At 35.8% G+C, this 22,040-nt stretch overlaps 1 protein-coding gene across 1 annotated transcript; it reads right to left on the bottom strand.

Moving 5' to 3' along the window:
• Positions 1-127: 127 nt before the first annotated feature.
• Positions 128-11,849, bottom strand: LOC128224888 (baculoviral IAP repeat-containing protein 2-like). Its single transcript, XM_052934978.1, has 8 exons — positions 11,820-11,849; positions 7,834-8,252; positions 7,187-7,471; positions 6,105-6,241; positions 4,463-4,517; positions 4,049-4,177; positions 1,724-1,810; positions 128-790 (listed from the first exon to the last, which is right to left on the bottom strand). Exons 2-8 carry the CDS (start codon positions 8,192-8,194, stop codon positions 579-581), a joined length of 1,266 nt encoding a protein of 421 aa, XP_052790938.1. The 5' UTR covers positions 8,195-8,252; positions 11,820-11,849; the 3' UTR covers positions 128-578.
• Positions 11,850-22,040: the final 10,191 nt, after the last annotated feature.

Genomic DNA, 22,040 nt, shown 5'->3' with positions numbered 1-22,040 from the left:
CATCAAATAATATTTTATTTTGAATTAATGAACGTTTACCTGTCTTCATTTCATCATTTTCAGAAGGAAAATTAAAAACCGAACAATATAAAAAATAACAAACGACATCTTTATTTGCAGGGCGAAGATAAAGCTACTGATATGAGATCTTAAGATCTGCGATTCACAATAGATCATCTGAATGAAATACAAATACAAAAATAATACAAAGAAGCATACATCTAATTCTAATTATTCGACACCAAAACCGTTCCAAACATATATGTTTTATAGCGTAAGGCTAAAATGATGATGATCAACACAAAAAGTCATATTGGTGACACAAAAATCAACACGAATACTAAAGTATGTCTATAATTAAAACACAATAGAACCTCTACTTAGATGGTTGACATATGGAGCAAGATAAATAAATCCTTTTCTTTTAATCTTGTAATAATGACAATAAAATCTAAAACTCTATATAAGCTCTGGACGACAACAATACGGACGTCATCTGACCACATGAACACATTAAAGCTTTACTCGTCCCTTTTCCATAGCACACACAATGCAGTGAAATGTAAATGCTAAAAAGTTCAAGCATTGTACGTCCTAACTGTCCCCTTAACAGTTGAACCACACGTGACACATGACCTCTGCCTGTTCCCACATGTGTTACAGGACACGAGGTGACCACATGGCAGAAACACGAGGGAAACTTCAAGCCGCTTACAATACGAACACAGTGCCTTGTCCCGCAGGTGTTGGTTTTCGCGGGAAAGTACTGCCGCCATATTTTGTCCATCCACTGAAGAAGAATACATATGAGTAAACGCTGATACGAACATCCGCTCACTTAATTGCATATGCAGCAATTGACAACTCTTCATGCCTATTATAAAAATAATTTCTAAGAATACAAAAGGCCATAAATTAATATTATGTGGCAATATTTAAGCATAAGTTGCATAATTTGTCATAAAAGAACGTACTATAACTGCTGGGAATTAAAGAGGGTTTGAACCTAATATCCTGAACGGGTTTAAGTAAACAACAAAACCATGAAAATGATTTCTAAGCCTGCAAAGAGCCATAACTCTGACAACATTTAAGCATAAGTTACATAACTTGTCATAAAAGAACGTATTTTTACTGTGCGCAAATGAAGAAGGTTTGAACCCTATATCATGGACGGGTTATAAGTAATTAACAAAACAATAAAGTTTGTCATTATTTTTAAACATACAAAGGGCCATAACTCTGATAATATTTAAGCATAAGTTACAAAATTTGTCATGAAAGAACTTATGTTTACCGTGCAAGAGTTAAGAAGGTTTGAACCTAATATCATGAACATGTTTAAAGGTATTAACCAAACCATACAAAAATATCATAATTTCTAAGCATACAAAGGGCCGTCAATCTGACAATATTTGAGCATTAGTGACATTACTTGTCACAAAAGTGCATTTTGTTAATTTCAGGAAGTTAAGAGAGTATTAATATGATATCTTGAACTGCTGATAAGTTATTAACTGAAAATATATAAAAATGGACGGACAGACAGACGGACGAACAGAATCAGTTCTAAAATTAGGACCAATATTATTAAAAGTATGAAAAACCAATGCCGAGAGAAAACAATCTTTATCATACCAATACGTATAATGACTATATATCTTACAAATAGTGACGTCAAATATGTTTCGAACTAATACGTATTTTAAACCAACGAACTTACCCACGGGTTTTTCGTCAAGACAGCCGCTCTCTTCTTCAATTGCCAATATTTCCTGCATCAGATCAACCCCCGTTATGGCGTTTGCTCCTGAAAATAAGCAATAAATGGGTTGAAATTCATGTCCAACTCTGTACACAACAATTACGCTTCTAATGTGCGTACCATTAATAAATAGCACTAGTAAAGTTCAAGTGTAATGCCCGTCCTAACGCGTTAAATGTAACTCAAATAAAAATGTCAAATTGACTGACTTGCAAACTCTTTGGAATGTACCTCAGCATTACTAAAGAGGCAAAGCTAACATGTTTGCAAAGTTAGTTTTGATGACAGAAATTAATACAGCCGGTCGCAATAACTTATTCATAGAGGTTGAGAGTGAGCCTCTCACCCAAGAGGTTGTCACTTCGATCCCCACCAAGGTGGTTTAATGGTATAAGTGTTCGCCTCTCACCAAAGAGTTTGCCTTTTCGATCACCACCAGGGTGGAAGTGTTTTAGTGGTATAAATTTTCGCCTCTCACCCAAGAGGTGAGAGATTCGATCCCCACCAGAGTCAGGGATTGGTTTAGTGGTACAAGCGGTTTCCTATCACCCTAGAGATTGCCGGTTCAATCCCCAGGGTGGGGGTGGTTAAGTGGTATAAGTGTTCTCCTCTCACCCAAGAGGTTGTAGGTTCGATACCCACCAGGTGGGAGTGGTTTAGTGGTATAAGTCTTCTCCTCTCACCCAAGAGGTTGATGGTTCCATCACCACCAGGGGGGGGGGGGGGAGTGGTTGAGTGGTATAAGTGTTCTCCTCTCACCCAAGAGGTTGCAGGTTCGATCTCCACCAGGGTGAGAGTGGTTTAGTGGTATAAGTGTTCTCCTCTCACCCAAGAGATTGACGGTTCGATTTCCACCAGGGTAGGAATGGTTTAATGGTAAAAGAGTTCTCCTCTCACCCAAGAAATTGCCGGTTCCATCACCACCAGGATGGGAGCCTCTCAATATGGACAGTAGTACTTATTTGTACCCAGAAAACGGACATGATTTTACAACCTTCCAGCTTTCGTCACGATCGAGCAAAAATCAACTTGAAACATCCCATCTGTATCGACTCAATTTAAGACTAAGCCGTCAATGAATCACAAAATGTTGCAAAACTACGCCTTCAACGAATCACAAAATATTCCAAAGTTAAACCATCACTGAATACGTTAATGTTGCAAGACAGCGATTTCAATGGACCACACAATGTTGCTAAACAACGCCTTCAATAAATTATGGAACACACAATGTTGCTAGACAACGCTTTAAATGAATCACACAGTGTTGCTAGACAACGCTTTAAATGAATCACACAGTGTTGCTAAACAACGCTTTAAATGAATCACACAGTGTTGCTAAACAACGCTTTAAATGAATCACACAGTGTTGCTAGACAACGCTTTAAATGAATCACACAATGTTGCTAGACAACACTTTAAATGAATCACACAGTGTTGCTAAACAACGCTTTAAATGAATCACACAGTGTTGCTAAACAACGCTTTAAATGAATCACACAGTGTTGCTAAACAACGCTTTAAATGAATCACACAGTGTTGCTAAACAACGCTTTACATGAATCACACAGTGTTGCTAGACAACGCTTTCAATAAATTATGGAACACCCAATGTTGCTAGACAACACTTCAAATGAATCACACAATGTTGCTAAACAACGCTTTCAATACATTATGGAACACACAATGTTGCTAGACAACGCTTTAAATGAATCACACAGTGTTGCTAGACAACGCTTTAAATGAATCACACAGTGTTGCTAGACAACGCTTTCGATAAATTATGGAACACACAGTGTTGCTAGACAACGCTTTAAATGAATCACACAATGTTGCTAAACAACGCTTTCAATAAATTATGGAACACACAATGTTGCTAGACAACGCTTTAAATGAATCACACAGTGTTCATAGACAACGCTTTCAATGGATTACACACTTTTGCTAGACAACGCTTTCAATGGATTACACAATGTTGCAAGACAGCGATTTCAATGAATCACCACGCTACTGTTGCAAGATTTAGCCACTGTTGTAAGACATAACCCTCTTTGAAACACACACTGTTGCAAGACCACGTTTACAATGAATCACACAGTGCTACAAAACTACGCCTTCGACAAATCACACACGGTTGCGATGCAACAATTGTTTCATTGTACACTTGTTGAGTTTTGCAAAGTATCTTTTATTAATAGTTAATAAAGTGACCTTAAAACAAAGCACGTTGATCGCATGTGTAAGTAATGCATGCACAAACGAAATAATAATCAAAGTGAATACCTTTCGATCTCAGGACATTTATAATCGCCTTTTTAACCAAATCTTCACTATAATCATTTTCCAACACACTTTGAGCTGCTTCCGTTTTCATCAGTTTGTCAATTTCGTTTGTTGAATCTTCTTGGCTAGCTAGATAAAAAAAGAGGATATACAGTCGAAACCCCTTGACTCGATATCGCTTGGTTCGATTTTCTCTTTGGCTCGACATGGGTGTAACGGACCGATTTTGTTCTAATAATTGTAAGGATATCCGTTTGGCTCGATATACTCGAGGCTCGAAGTATTTGGTCGGTTCCTGGGATATCGGGCCAACGGGTTTTGACGGTAATGATAATAAATGGCACAATCTACGTACGTATTTTTTTTAAACTTTATTATAAACAAATGCTTAATATAGCCATGTAATTTTCTTACCGTTACTGGTGGGTGATGCCAATGTGTCGGACCCTTTTCTTGCCCCTGTTGTTTTCTGAAAGTAATACAGCATTGAGAACAAATTATAACTAGGAAATCAACTATGAAAATACGTTATCTAACATATGTCATTGTCTATATATATGGTTACGTATATCTGACTCAATTATAAATATATGCTTCTTTAAATAGTGTAATGTTATGAGAACATTAATGTTACTTTTGTGAAATAATTAGCTTTAAATTGAATGTAAATTTGTCATACATGTTTTGATACTAAACACTAATTGTAAAGACAACTGAAGCATGATTTGCCGGAGTGCAAAGATTGTTCAAATAACAAATATGATTAAAGTAAATATACCGCTCAATGAGGTCAAATCATCTTTAAAATTATAATTAGGACACACAACGATACAATTGCTGAAGCTCTTTGTAAATATATGTATGGTTTATTGCTGTTTAGATACGGATTGTACTATTAATTAGTTGTAAAATACTTCTTAAACTTAGCTTAGTAAGCTACCTGTCATAAAGATGTACAAAATGCGACATCAAAACTATAAGGCGTGGCCAAAATTTAGGGCATATTCTTGTATTTTAACAGCATAATTCCAATGTAGCTTCAGATTGTTTCTGGGGAACAGACGAAGTATGTCTGCTTTTTCGTATCTCACTTTATGTAAATAAATATGTTGAAATTGTAAACATTAATAAAACAATGGACTTGAGTTGAGTTGAGTAGGACCCTTTGAGGGTTATGTGGCTGTTGCGCTATAATATTTCTGTTATACGATTTCATCATGTTGAGGTGTATTAGGAAAAAATGTAACGATACACAGCTTATTAAACAACAGTAAATAAAGATAATATGAATAGACACACATATGTCTAAAATGATAGGAAGGCATAATGGTGTTCTATTATATAACAGCTCCAGTTATATTAGGTTCGAAAAGGTATCATGGCAAAGTTGATGATTAATTTCTAATTGATAACTTAAGTGAGTCAAGATTGATCAACATTGAATACATACTTTAGTGTCTTCAATCAGAAACAATCACGAAAAAAGAAACTTCAATCTTATTTCTCCGTACAGAAGTAAATACTCATGCGTAAAAAGTCAATACTCGCTATGTCGAAGACTTTGGGACCTCGGGAAAACATGGAGATAACGAAAAGTCGATATAACCAAAATATAAAACATCTCTAAGCCTAACTTAACCCAAACTATCTGAAAGAAGTTCGACATAACCGGATCATCGAGAAAAAAATCATCAAAGCGAGTTTTGACTGTATGTATGTTCTATTTTCTTCTATGACATCAATTCAGTATGTACATCAAAGCAGGGTAATATCGTATACTTTTGTTTCCAAACATTTTTCTCGAATTTGGAAAACCATCACTCTAAGATCTGCAGCACTTTATCAAATATATATTGGTTACGCTCAACCATTTTAATTGTCTTATAAAAAGCGTAACATTTTCTGTCATGTTTAACATTTAGTACACATGTGGAGCCTTCTTACAATATACAGTTCTAGTAAAAACCTAGAGATCAGTGTTATTTCTCGTGCACGTTGGTCGATTGGCCACAGAGTAAAAATGTTATTCATTTAGCGATCTTTAACCTATAGTTACCTCTGTAGTCAGTTCAAGGGCAAGTTTGACCAGATTCACGAATTCCCTCCCTTTAACTGACACCACGTGATCACAATCAAGCGAAAACCGCGCATGCTCGGTCCAAGGATCGTCGTTCTTTGACCAATTTCGTAATCCTGTAAATAAAACAAAACATAATTATACTGATACATTTAAAATGCAAATATTTATAATATAATCTACCAATGAAAAGTTTCGAGATGAATGGAGCAAAACCTTCAATGATATCAGACCAAAAAAAGTGTTTTATATGTCCTTATGGTTTTTCGATTTTGATATTGATTAAGTGCCATTAAGAATAAGGCCATACGAGATAGCATCGTTGAGGCGAATGTTAACCATTATGTAAACGTTGTTTACTACATCCGGTTTGAAAATGGTAAAGACTTTCCACCATGGACAACGTTTCCAGGACGTTGCTGATTTGACATTGGCAACCCGTCGAAAAGTTTCACAGCTCGAAACAGACTGTTACCGGGAGAAATTTACCAAGTGGATTGCGAGACATCAGAAATGTGTAGCCTTGCGTTGTGACTACGTAGAAAAAGTGCGCCGTTCATTAAACATTGGATGACGAGAGACGCTAATTGACGCATAGTGACTGATTTGGAATTGATGTAACTATCAAACTTCTAAAACTATCTATCATGGAGTATTGTAATTTATTATTGTGATATATTTTCATTTAATTATTAGCAATATAACACAACTTACAGTACATTTACACGAACTTCGCGATCACTCCTAGTATATAATATAACGTATTTATACCTCAAAAATCCTTTTTGAAAGCTCTCTTGAATACTCACTCTTAGTTATTTAATAAAAATAACCATATTCAAACGTAGTATTTTTACTGAAATGGCAATTTATGGCGGCCATCTTGGGCGCCATCTTAGATATCTCCTTTTCGCAAGATCTGTCAAGAGGCCAAACTAACTTTTCCTAATCTACAAACTCTAACCTACAATATGATATAAAATATTTCGTATAGCAGAGGGGTGCAGGAAATTTCCAAATTTTTCACATTTTCAGCCTTTTTACCCAGACTATCTACTCACCTATTCCACATTGAAAACAGCGCGTACAGTCCTCTGCCCCCGCGTAAAAGAATCCTGCTTCCGATAAGACGTTTGTTGAAGCAGCGATGCGTTGACATTCCTTAAAACTGTCGAGGCGAGAAGATTTTGTCTTGTACTTTGGATATTTTGGACCATTTTTTGAGTTCACGGGGGAGTTCGAGGAAGAGCTTCCTGCTGTAGCACTGTTTGTTGCAGTCGATGAAGGTTGATGAATTCGCCTGTGTGGTTTTGGACTTGTCCGCCTGCCGTTTGCTACTTCAGGTGCTAAAATAATAATAATGTTAAGTAAACTTTAGTTAACGAATAAATTGAATCCATGTTATTAATTGCCATGTAAAAACCAACAACTGAGTTTACATTTGAAGCATTTTTTGTTGTACGAGTATAACATTTTGTTATCAACTTATATCTAGAAATAGTATAAACACCAGTGCCTCTTAAGTTTAGTCTCGAATTCCGGCCTGGGCTGGTAATCAATATTTGTCTGATTTGGTTCTATGAACGGTGTAGCTAATCGGATTACTTGTAATTTATAACTGAACAATATAGTGAATGAAGTCAATGATGTATGACCATGGGATTGACTTAAGTTGCATATTGAATACCAACCCCATTTTATAACGTACCTGGCTGTTCCCAAGACTGATTCTGAGGATCTTCCGTAGGCTGCACCGCTGGTGTGTTGATACTTGTCACAATACTTCTGACATGTTTAAGTTGAACAGATAAGCCTGTTTGCTGAGGCCCCGACAGAGGTGCAGACAATGTTGTATATCGAGTGTTTTTGATCTGTGTTGAGGTTACGGGCAATAATTGGTACTGACTATTCTCATGGGCCTGGTATGCGAATCCTCCTTGTGGCACGAGACTGGTTGGTTGTGCTGTTTGATCAAATCTACCATTTGGCGACGTAGATCTACCGCTGCTTGAATAGGCCGACGATGCTGCTCTCAAATGCTCTGGCGTATGTGTTTTTCCAGAAAACATTATCCATTAAACTTTTTTCTGAATCAAATGTATAACGTTGAACCGCGTTTGGCTTGATCTGCAAAATTTAAAATATATTCCTTAAATTATTTGCACATTTGTATATTTTAAGTAACTTTATTTGTTATTACAGAATATTCGAATCTTACAAACCAATAGCTATTTTCAATAAGAAGCTACGAACGATGATATCCAAACAGTATGAACAATGCCTAGTGTAGGAATATTGACGTTCTTACAGTACGTGTAAGACTTTATTAATTACGCGTTTCATATAATGTGAAAAGGAAACACATCAACAAATGAACCATATTTGCTTTGCCCCAAAGGTCTATATTTAGTGAATTCTGTCTTATAAAAAAGGGTGGATTATCTGATAAACATATTTAAATAAGCCTTGTTGCGTCATTTGTCTTTAAGCAATATCAAAGTAACGCTTATGACTCCTATGTTCAAACTCCACACAGCGGTTACTTCCCTTTGCCGTACAATATTCACGGCCGTCACACAAATCACGTTATGACGATGAAATTATTGTGACGTCATTGCACATTTTTTTTCTTTTATTTTGGAAAAAATCTTTAAAAAAATATCTATTTTATTTAACTTTGAAAACAACGGTATTTAATTATTACGACATATAATATATATTGTAAGCGTGTACACACATGAAATCCAGCTATTTCCGTACGAGGTACCAGAAACCTTCACTGCTCTTCATGCCTGACCAACGCGTAGGAGATGACCATAAGGGCGTAAAAAATGTGCTTTTGACATTTAAAGGGGCAGAATAAAGGTTACACTTAGTAGATGCTTTTGTTAATTCTAATGCATTCATATCTTTAGCTCATTTGACTTTAATGATCAGAACAAAAAATATATAAGAATATGAATTATGTACAGTAAAAATCATATTAGCCATTAAAAATGGGGGTTAAATTTATAGCTACGTGGCCACGATTGTTTTTAAATAACTGAAGTCAAACGAGTTAAAAATAATAGTCTGGATATTAAAACATTTAAACATTTAAACATTACCACTGACCGACATTACCACTGCTGACAACATTGCAAAATATATCGGCCCAAGGTGCTCAAAGATATCGTAAAACAATTTATCTTCAAACTTAATGTTATTTTTATAAGTACTATTTAAAGCGTTAAATTACTGCTCTTTCCTAAATAAATAATGATTCTCATTTAAATGAAATAGCTAGAAAATAAGAAAAAGAAAGCGTTTATTTTTCATATCCGGACGCCAATGTATCGTTTAGAAGAAAATTAATTCCTTGGTGTTACCTTACTCTAGCCCGGGCGCATGCGCGAGTTAATGACTCAATCTATTAATAATACCAATGAATGACTAAATGGGATTTGCGCAGTTGTTTTCAATAATAAATGGATAGTTGGCGGTCATAGTCTTCTTATTGGACTTTTGGTTTATAGAGCTCTTTTAGATGATTCAATCTGAATATGTCCGGCGACCACATTGGCTGAGGCCTGAGCCTGGACACTAAGCAAACTAACAATAAATAATAAATCAAACAAATCTATAATATTTAAAGCTGCAGCCTCACAGATTGATCGTATTGACAACTTCTATTTATTTATTTTTTGTCTTTTCATGAGCCATTTTTTGCGTTAATGTCTGGAAGTCAGTTATATATGACTTCTTACAAAATATCAGATCGCAGTTTATCATATGTACGCTCGAAAATAGATGTTTTATGGCTAAAGGCGTTACTAACGCTTTAAGAAAAATGGAATTTTCGGCGGTATACCAAACATTTGAGATCTGACCTTGTATGTTCTTGGTATTGAATTAATAAGAATTAGTGGATGGACAAGATTGCATGGATTTTAATTTATAGATTTTTTTGTTAACTTCCTATACTTTGTTTTCTTGGTATTGAATTTATAAGTATAGGCCAAAATTCAAAGGTTTAATAGATATTCTTTATGGAAAACATTTGTGAATTTTGTTTATCCTAAAATGATTGTTAGAGATATGATTTTTTTGCTTGTCTGTTTGATTTAAATGTTCGCATTCTACAAACCTGCTTCTATAGAAAAATCATGTCTATTGTATTATATAAATATTGCATGGCTATCAGTGTGACAGTACATATTGTCAACATGAGGGAAATACTGTTACCCGAGGCGAAGCCGATGGTAACAGTATTTACCCGAATGTTGACAATAATTATGTACTTTCATACTTGAAGCCATGCAATATTTATTTTATTATACCGAACAGTTACATTTATATACATATATAAGATTTTTACCATTACACAACTTCAAGTTTAATAAATTTATTCTGCAATTATTGTTTGTTTACATAAGCTGTCATTTTGTTGCAAATGTCGTTTAGTAAAAATGCAAACACCAGTTGTAACCAGATTTACAACACATTTTAATAAGCGCTTACCACCTCAGACTTGGGAAACCAAACAAATGCCTATTTTTAGACGCACGTGCTATGTGACAGTATCATGTCAACCGGTCAAAACAGTACTGTCAGTGTGACAGTACGAAACTGCCTATGATGGGTATATGAGAAATTAACATGGGCAGGTCAAGTAAGGTATAATACATTTATATTATGCTTGATGTACGTTAAAACAGAGCGCATTGATCAAATGAATAATAATAAAAATAAATAAATGGTAAATGGTATGAATAAAAAATTAGTTCCTAGCAAATAGCACAACCATTTATCTCGGTTCTTCAATTCGCAGACTATCTCTTAAACATTGTTTTCATGGAAGTTCTTAAACAAAAGTTCTTGAAATAAACCAGTTATTTACATGATTGCAAACACAAATAAAGATTTTAAATCCATGTTCAAGAATATTGTTCTTGAACGATTGTTCGTTAACAAATTAAAATCTTAAATCTAGATTCAGGAAAAATCTAAGTGCTTGAATCCAGATTCCGGAACATGAATGTTCATAAGTCTTAAAGGCCCTTAACAGTACAAAAGTGGGTGAGGATGGCCAAACGTTGAAACGTTTTAAAAGTTCATATTTTATTTAGTTATGAGGAAAGTTCCTTTTCAGGAGTAACTCATACTTCCGTTATGACATGTTTTGGGGTAGTAAGGAGTTAACAAAATTTTACGAACAGAGATTAACTTATGTTTTGGATTTAAAAGAATTTGCAGAAAAGTCTTTTGTCAAAGTTATTTGAGTCAAAATACCACAGACTACCAAATCAACAATGGTTTGGGTTTTCGATGACATTATTTTCAAAAAAGAAAGATATACAATAACTGAATGAATAACAGTGGATTTAATCAATTTCCTGGTTAAAAAGTGCAAATAATTTTCTTAAAATTGCTGCAATCACCACAGAGCCTTAAGCCTTGACCATGTAGTACTGACTATTTTGACACAAAAACATAATTATAATATTCAGTCTGTAATAAGACATTTTCGGAAAAGAATGTAAATGCTTTTTGAATGGAAATCTGATAAAGTTATATAAATAACATTTATTTAGGTCGTTCAAAGGACATTTGAACAGTAGAAGGCCCTTAAAATTCTTCTAAAATTGAATGTTAGATCTTGAACTTTTCTCGCAGGGAACGGAAAAGGAGAAGGAAATATCAAAGAATTCTTACCTTGTCGAAGCAAATGGCTATCCAGATATCATATTACAGAACACACTCATGACATCATTTGTGGTTTTTCCATATACTTTTAGTTGGGATTCCTATGTTTAAAAATAGACTTCACGTATAGGTAAACCATGAGTAAGATAAGCGGTCGTGTATATAGGAGGGGCGAACTTGGGGCCGCGCAATAAAGGTCGTACGCACATTCCAACACGAAGCGCAAAACAATGGTTTCAACGTGATAAAACTTGATTTAAAGATGCATTCGGGCTATAAATTATGCATATTTTGTCGAAAACAATGGTTATAATATAATAATATTGACATGTTATTATTGGTGTTAATAAAATTGTCCATCAAGCTCTTAACGATATTCTGATACCATAAATATCATAATACTGTTTGGGATCATTTTTCGAAAATAATTGCCAACCATAGAGGAAAGATATATTGATGTACAATAAAAAAAATTTTTTTTTTAATATGCAAGGAATTCTCGTCAAAATAAGTATTTTTGAGTATTGTTCCATCCATTCCATTTCGCTCTCTTCACCCATGCACCTGTCATTATTTTGGCCGCCCGGGGGGCGGCGGGCTGACCCAGTGGAATTTGACATCTTGAAATGTTTGAAGTCTAAATCCCCACCCTAGAGACAACCATTTTTGTCTAAATCCCCACCCTTGAGCCTGCTTGGTGCATCAAATGCCCCGGGGGTAGGGGAGAGGGTAAATATCTAAAAGATCAATCAATAAATAAAGCTGCTATCATAAAAACAATGAAAAAAATATAAGTACAAAGGCACATCATTAGGAAAATAATGAATCCAGAGTAATGGGCCTTTGAAGGATGGTAGGTATAGTCCCAATGAATATATATATATGTATCAATTTCAGTTTAATAACTTTGATAGTATTCAAATGATTAGACTTGGAAGAAACTTATAAAATGTGTATTTTCAAGTAAATAAGGGGCATAATTCTGAAAAAATGCATTCAGGGTTATGGGCCTTCTTAGTATGGTAGTGGTAGTCCCACTTAATACCCGTACCTAGTTTCAGTTAAATTTCTTTGATAGTATAGAATGTATAAGACTTTTAAAAAACTTTAACCAATGCGGACACGGATGCACAATTGATCGTATAAGCTCTTATTTTCCTAGAATAGTTTAGCTACAAAATAAACCCAGTAACCTAGTTTCTGACTCCACATGACCCAGTTTCTATAGGGATGGTAAGCATGCTGACCAAGTTTAATCACAATTGAACCATAAATGTGGCCTCTTAGAGTGCTAACACTAAAAGTTGAGGACACCAGACATGCGAAGACAGACATTGACCGATCACAATTGCTTCGTGCTCAGGTGAGCTAAAAAGTTACAACACTTAAACTTCTTATTTTATTTTAACAATAAATTTAACACAAAAAGTCACTAAAAAGGACATTCTTCCTCCTCCTGCGGCCAAACCTGGACACTTCCACATTTATACCTGAAGTAGAGGGAATTTTATAATCTTTAAGGTTTCAAACTTGATTAAGTTTCATTTAAATTGGGCCAAAAATGTTCTTAGATTTGACCTAGAGACTTAATTTTTGACCCGTCATGACCCAATTTCGCACATGATCTAGATTTCATAGAGATGAACATTCACACTAAGTTTCATGAAGAATGGGCCAAAAAATGTGGCCTCTAATGTGTTCACATTATTTTTCAAACATTTGACCTTGTGACATAGTTTTTGACCCCGCATGGCCCAGCTTTGAACTTGGCCGAGATTTCAGCCATACATTCTGACCAAGTTACATGAAGATTGGACAATCATAGCTCACCATGAACACAAAGCTACAAAAAAAAAATCACAATCTGGTGCACTCTCCTCAAGAGCCTGGATAGGAGCTTGAGCCTGGATAGGAGCTTGAGCCTTGATAGGAGCTTGAGCCTGGATAGGAGCTTGAGCCTGGATTGTTTAATAATTAATAATTTGGTAGCACAACTTAACAAAGATTTCCAACATATATTTTGATAGATAAAACAATAGGTTGTTTTTAATTCTATTGAAACAAAAATGGTACTGAATTTTGTTTTTTGTTTTTGTTGAAAACACATTATTTTCTTAAAAATCTGCTAGTAGTCTATCAAACTAATCTTGCAATCATGGTGGGGAATCACATGATATGGAGACCACATGACATGGTATCGCAGCAATTGAAAATCTGTCAGATTCAGGTGTCCACGTGAGAATTTTTGTCAATATCTTTTGTTTAACAGAAAGTATTTTGTTGAGAGTATGCAGAGTATGCGTAACTGACAGGACTCTCAGTAGCCACCAGTGACATTATAAACAGCATTCTACTTTTTCAGGAGAATCCACCAATTTTAAGTTTAAAGGAACATAATGCGTTTGTGAGTAAAATTTCAATTACTGAATAAACAGATCATACTCATCCTCTTATGGAAGAAAATGGCTCATTTTCGCATCACTTTCCTTCAGAAATTATTTTTTCATCCAAACATACCTCCAATTATTACACTTGCGCTTACATTAGCGCAATATATTTATAGTGTATTTCGAAGATTTTCTTTCATGTCTTCAAGAAATCCAATGCAAATTTTTACATCAGAATTTTACTGGATGTCATTGGAGTGAATACTCTTTTATTTCAAATAAAGTTTACAAATGCATAATGGGACTTTAAGATACCATGTTACGTGGTCACCATGTCAATGATTCCCCACCATGTCAATGATAAAATACACACATTTAGACCACAGAAGTGCAATACCCCTTATGTTTTGTATGGCTTTCAGAAAAAAGAGAGATTTTTTGGCCTCAGACTCATTTAATGTTGAGGCAATCATTTACGAAATTCCACTCATAATGTGCCATATTCAATAAACATCTAAGATTGATCTTAAAGATAAGAGTGAAATCTACCTGTTTTGACAGTGTCAGAAATCTATGAATCAGTTCTGTACGCGTTTAAAATTTAAATTAGGTGAAACAGTACCTTTAATATCGAGGTCATTCCGACAATGTCAGTAAACCATGTAATCGCTAAGAATTTATCATACATGTTGGATTGGTTCTCCTATGTGTTTGCGAAATATTTGATTTACGTTTTAACAAAGCGGGAATCAATGAAATAGGATTACCAATTCTACTTTCATTTTTTGATGAATGCTTATTTTTAGAAGTTTTCTGCTGTAATCGTTTATATTCTACAGGTATAGTGAACGTTCTTTTGTGGATTTAGTATTATTTATACGACATATCGTGAGTTTCATGTGACGCCTCTCACTGAGAGTCTCAGACTCGCAAAATAAATGGGTTTAATTCGCGAAAACAGATGACAAACATGAAAACCGCTCGGCCCCATGCATACTATGTCTGGGTATAGGTGAAAATAAATGGAGAATACAATCCCTGTATACCTTTGAATATTGTTCCTATTTCTGGGGTAATCTTCTCGCCCCATCCCACAATTTTCTCGACAAAAAAATTCGATAGGTCATCCATCATGCATGCGCTGTCTGCTACTAGAAAAACAAAAATAAAAATATCGCCGTCGTCTTTTGACTTTTTTATTTTGTGGCGTCGAAATTCCCGATTCCCGGGATGTAATAACCGGCTTAAGTCTATTTCCCGGGACCCGGATTCAATAAGTTTGTCAAATTCCCGCCTTTCAGGAATGGTGTTCTGTCTAAAGCCCCGTGTATGCCCGCCGCCCCCCCCCCCCCCCCCCCCCCCCCCTAGGTGGGCAAAATATTGACAGGTGCACCATTCTTATTCATTAAGATTATAATTAATGTCATCTAACCATTACATATATCAGTGTGTATTTAAAACATGTCCTTATCTTTTGAGAGAAGTATTGCTTAATTTTGCATCCTTGCTACACTTCCCCGTGAACCTGCATTCAGAACTCCTCGGCCATTTTCCTTCGAAAACAACCTCGGCTGTACATTGACGGTTGACAATGTCAGAAATATAAACTATTTAACTACACTGCAAGTAGATCGCGTAGTAATTTCTATTTAGCAGTTAAATTTTATGGCTTAACTCTTGGTAATCTTAATTATTTATGCAATTACACACCTCAATGAAAATCAATTAAAACTCAGTAGTAAAGGATACACATTTAAATACTACTTTTTTGAAACCTACAAATATTAAATGACTATTGGATTCTAAAATATTTACAGTGATCAATTATCGTTTCATAAGATAGAAATGCTGTGTTGTATTTTTGCACCCTTTCTTTCAAATTTAATATACATTTCACCGTTTCTGTAAATCAAAACAATTGTATTCATTGTGGTACATCTTTTTTGGGGAGTAAGAATGCATCTTTAAAGGCAGTGGTGAAGGGGAAGAACCAATGTTTGCCAATGAGGGGAGAGAAGTGCTTTGCATTGAGCGAAATGAAATTTGTGATGGGCGGATACAGTGTCCACTCGGGGAGGATGAAAATAACTTTTCATCGCGCTTCGAACAAGGCAAGGTTGTCTGTGCAGATGGGTCTTGCGCTAATTACTGCGACGAAATGCGAGAATGCCCTGATGCGGAAGACGAACGTTCATGGCCCGTTCAACGCGAATGCCCCGTTCGCTGTGAGCCTGGTATATACACTTGTGCTAATGGGGTCGGATGTGCAACTCAGTGTGATGGAGGCATTGATGGTTGTTATGTATATGAGGGTGTGGCCATGTGCCCGGAACCAATGAACTGCCCCGTTCGCTGTGAGTCTGGTCAATACACTTGTGCTGATGGGATCAGATGGCAACTCAGTGTGGTGGAGACATTTATGATTGCCCTGAAGGTGAGGATGAGGCCATGTGCGAGGAACAACCTGAATGCCCCGTCGCTGTGAACCGGATGAATTTCTTTGTAGTGACTGTCCCGGGGTAGAAGACGAAGAAAATTGCCGCAAGTAACTAATAATAACATTAACACGAGCAAAATTATGAACATGGTAGTTTTAAGCACGAATGCCTTTCTACAATGTTATCAAATAAACGTATTATTTGATAAAAAACTTCTATATTCAACGGATTGTGTAATAATTAAATCTTGTTTTATGCATTGCTTTGATGGAACTGTTTTCCTTATTTTATTCATATTTGAACAGCCTCATTATCTGCATATTATTGAATATACATAAATATGCCCCGTTAGACTTAAGACATTTGTTTAACGCAAGCGCGATATCAGCCAGAAGCCCTTTCATAAATATTAGCTTAAAATACCTGCATAAACCATATAACATATTCATTAAATGTTTCTTATGGGTTTTGAACATTTACAACTATGTTTGATAATATCATTTAGTTTATTATAGAACGTACAGAACACCCTCATTCCAAGCGCACAAGCTCAATGTCAAGGTCAGAGTTCAGGGAAAATATTCGTGCCATATATTAAGTGTTCGCTCCGCACCGTCTAAACCCCTTGGACGATTTTCATCAACCTCGGTTCAAATGTTCATCACAGTGAGACAAGGTGCAGAACCCAAATTCCAAAAATGAGTTAAAATGGGATTTTATGATAGGACGCTTACTGAAGACATGAACCACGTCGAAATTAATGTGTAAACCATGACGCATTGACGGTCACTCATTTACCGCGTGCCCTGGTCACTCATTTACCACACGTCATGATCACTTATTTACCACCCGTCATGGTAATTACCGCGTGCCCTGGTCACTCATTTCCCACACGCCATGGTCACTTATATACAGCACGCCATGGTCGCTTATTTACCGCGTCCCCTGATCACTCATTTCCCACCCGTCATGGTCATTTCTATACAGTAGGCCATGGTGGCTGATTTATTGCCTGCCCTGGTCACTCATTTCCCACACGTCATCGTCATTATATTCAGCAGTCCATGGTCGCTCATTTACCGCATACCCTGGTCACACATTTACCGCGTACCCTGGTCACTCATTTACCGCATGCTCTGGTCACTCATTTACCGCGTGCCTGGTCACTCAATAACACATGTCATGGTCACTTATTTACAGCGTGCTCTGGTAACACATTTACCGCATGCCCTGGTCACACATTTAACGCTTACCCTGGTCACTCATTTACCGCAGGCCCTGGTCAATTATGACCACACGTCATGGTCAAACATTTACCGCGTACCCTGGTCACTCATTTACCGCAGGCCCTGGTCAATCATTGACCACACCTGGTCAATCATTGACCATACGTCATGGTCATTCATTTACCGCATTCCCTGGTCACTCATTTACCGCGTGTCATGGTCACTCATTTACCGCGTGACTTGGTCACTCATTTATCGCCGTCCCTGGTCACTCATTTACCGCATGCCCTTGTCACTCATTTACATCGTGTCCTGGTCACTAAATTACCGCGTGCCCTTTTCTTTCATTTACCACGTGCCGTGGTCACTCATTTACTGAAGATCCTTGTTACTAATTTACGGCGTACCCTGGTCACTAATTTACCGTGTGTCATTGTCACTCATTTACCGCGTGCGCTGGTCACTCTTTTACCGCGTGCTCTGGTAACTCATTTACCACACGTCATGGTCACTCATTTACCGTAGGCCATGGTCACTCACTTACCGCAAGCCATTGTCACTCATTTACCGCAGGTCATTGTCATTAATATACCTCATGCCATGATCACTGTTTTACCACAAGTCATGGTCACTCATTTACGGAATACCATATTCATTTACCGCATGTCAAATGTATAAAGTACATAAATATTGACATATTCTTGACGGTCCTACTTCGCAATTCCGGTTGTAAATAATAAACGAAAAACAATACTGTAAAACATAAAACAAATTTTTATTGTTTAGCATTGCGGCGTTGACATGTTTGTTGAATAGAAACACTTTATTAGTTCGGTACAGATTTTTTACAAAGTAACATAAAACTGAATTCTTGACAATATATACAAAAAATAATACTTGTTCATAATGGCATATAATAATGTGCAAACGTCAAAGATTCAGAGAACTATTCAAGGACAACGCAAACTAAGTTTATTTCAAGAAAGGAACTGAATAATGCCATGATTGTTGAACAGGACATCAAGTAGTTACGTATGTATTGGAAATAAAACCATTCATACAAATAAGGCACTTGTAAACTACTACGGCATGCACAGCGGCAATAAACCTACTGAGATAATGTTGAATGGAATAAAATAACTTATAAGTAAAGGTCCAAGGTGAAAGTCGAACAAGCAATCGTCAAGAGACTTCTCAAGACAGCAATGACGGTCCCAATCAATGTTAAAATATAATTGTATCATAAAAATTGTGATTATATAAGCGTTCAACCAAAAACTTTCAATCGTGTTTGCTCCGACACAATAATGAAACGCTTCAAATATGAATACATTTTTTTCTCACTTGGAAAGTGACAGATGCAAATTAATTGATATTGATCATCGACATTACGTAATATGATTGTTCCTAGGGGTGCGTGACAGTTGATGTTTGTCATTCCCAAACCATATATGTTATGGATGATTAATGGCAGATATTTGCTATTTGTCTGCGAAGCTCATTTGCCCATATTGCATCACGCACGTATGTGTCGATTGATATTTTATCACTAAAATCACTCTCAAACATTTTACATGACATTAATATCAGTTATTGCCGTCGACCTGAACTTTAGCAGAAAATCATATTGATTATTACTTAAATGAAGTTGAGAATGCATTTCGTTATATTTTGAATGCATACCAAAGTTATGAGCTGAATAGGTAAACGTACTTATGAATAACACTGGTACATATGAAATCATTTACGTAAAAGACAAATCAAAACACAAAAGGGCAAACACTTCCAAGACAAAGCTTTTGCATTTAATAAAGCACAAATATATACAAATATTGCCAACCCCGTGACGAACCTAAACGAAAGGATCTGTTACATGTTTGTGCCCAAATACAACAGACCATCCAAACAAAAATGTTAAATTTGCGGCCAAAACTTTTGATAAACATAAAAAAATAAGCAACTTCATCAAGGTCTTGTTACACTTCTGCATTTAAATGCATATGCTTTTAAATTAATTTTGTTTAAAATATATGTTTTTTTCTGCACTTAAACATACCTCAAATTTTCTATCATGATACAACGTTTCAGGTTTGCTGAGCACGGAACCTAAATGAACATAAAAATGGAGCTTTTTAGTCCTCCAATAATACTTCAGTTGTGTACTACAGGAACACGATCAGTAGAAAAAACTCAAATGAAAAAAAATACGATTAGATACATATGATAAGAACACTAACGGCATTGAACGGGAGGCGCACACATACAAACACCACCGCACAGATCACATACAAACACCACCGCACAGATCACATACAAACACCACCGCACAGACCACATACAAACACCACCGCACAGACCACATACAAACACCACCGCACAGACCACATACAAACACCACCGCACAGACCACATACAAACACCACCGCACAGACCACATACAAACACCACCGCACAGACCACATACAAACACCACCGCACAGACCACATACAAACACTACCGCACACACCACATACAAACACCACCGCACAGACCACATACAAACACCACCGCACAGACCACATACAAATACCACCGCACAGACCACATACAAACACCACCGCACAGACCACATACAAACACCACCACACAGACCACATACAAACACCACCGCACATACCACATACAAACACCACCGCACAGACCACATACACATCACAAGTGCTTTACCGATAAATAATTGGGAATACCGCCTTTGAGCGTTTAGTGAAACTCGAGTTCACTGGAACACGAGTCAACAAGTCAAGTCCATCTCTGGATTGTGACGAGTACTCGATCACTTTAATTAAAATCAACCTTGCATTTATTTATCACTCACTCTGACAAAGGCAGGAAAATTATGGTTGTTGTTGTTGCTGTTGTATTTTAAACAGAGGGTATGTTATCACTATTTTAATATTAAATGCAAACCTTATTTCATATTGCATATCTACGATTATCTATGACTCATACAAATAGCTTGTATGTTAACAATGGGACATGTGTGATTTAAATATAGCTTTCGGATGATTATTATTATGTGACATATTCGTTCGTAAACGTTTGAATGTCATTGTTAATACCCAATTGATCAATGATCTATTTCATCTTCTTCCTGTCAAAGTTTCGAACAATTATGCAAAAAGTAAGTTTATTTTACACTGTTATATTAGTTATATAAACAAAACATCTATGTTTTAGCAGTGTTATTATTTGCATTCAAATACATAGATTTTAAAATGAAACGAGAATGATGAAGAGTATTATTAAGTTAGTAGTCTGCAGTAGGATTTAAATGTTAACCACTGTTATGGAGACATCAAGCAGTGATAAAACACAAAGACCTGGGGATATACAAAATGAGTTGTCAAAGTTTCGAAGAGTTATCAAAGATATATAACATGCGGTATATTGAATTTGCGCTAAAAAAGTAAAAGCAATCATACAGCTCTTTTAAATATTTGTTTTACAATTCTAATACATGCTGTGTTGAGCATTGTAGTCAAACAACGTTTATTACTTGTTTATTATTGTAGACAAATTAAATTTATTACTACCAAAATTTCGGTTTGCAGTACATTCTCATGTTGAAAGGAATTACAGTAAAGACACTTTTTACTACCCAATATATTGTTTGCGAGTGTGGTTTAATGTAGTTGGAAATTACAGACGAAAATTTCACTTATAAATAATTCCCATCTGTTAAAATGTTTCATAAATGAATTCGAGCGTTGCATAAAAAGAGATTGTCTGGGATATAAAACTGCGATAGCAATGAATTAATTACATTCAATAAAACTGTATTGTATATTTTAGCAAAGATATGAACAAAAATGTAAAAAAACAACAACATGCATTATGATGTTTATTGCTGTTTTGTTATATACCCGACATGAATGCATGTTGATTATGAAAAAGAGTTTTATATCATACACTGATTCATTTGTGAGGTGTACACAATGTTCAACGATGTATTCACAACTCATGAAACCTTTTTTTCAGAAGTTCTATACCTCCCACTTTGATACTTAGACATGTAATGGAAAGTTGTTCAGAGTTATGGATTGTGCCCTATCCCCCGTCCTGCATTTGTTTTAACCAACTTTTACCCTGAGATTCATGATTGACAGATTACTTTATAATTGATTTACATAAGGCGTTAT

This window comes from Mya arenaria, chromosome 17 (assembly GCF_026914265.1).
Source record: "Mya arenaria isolate MELC-2E11 chromosome 17, ASM2691426v1".
NCBI classification, from domain to species: domain Eukaryota; kingdom Metazoa; phylum Mollusca; class Bivalvia; order Myida; family Myidae; genus Mya; species Mya arenaria.
Note: the sequence above shows the minus strand (reverse complement) of the source record. Positions and strands in the feature narration are given on the sequence as shown.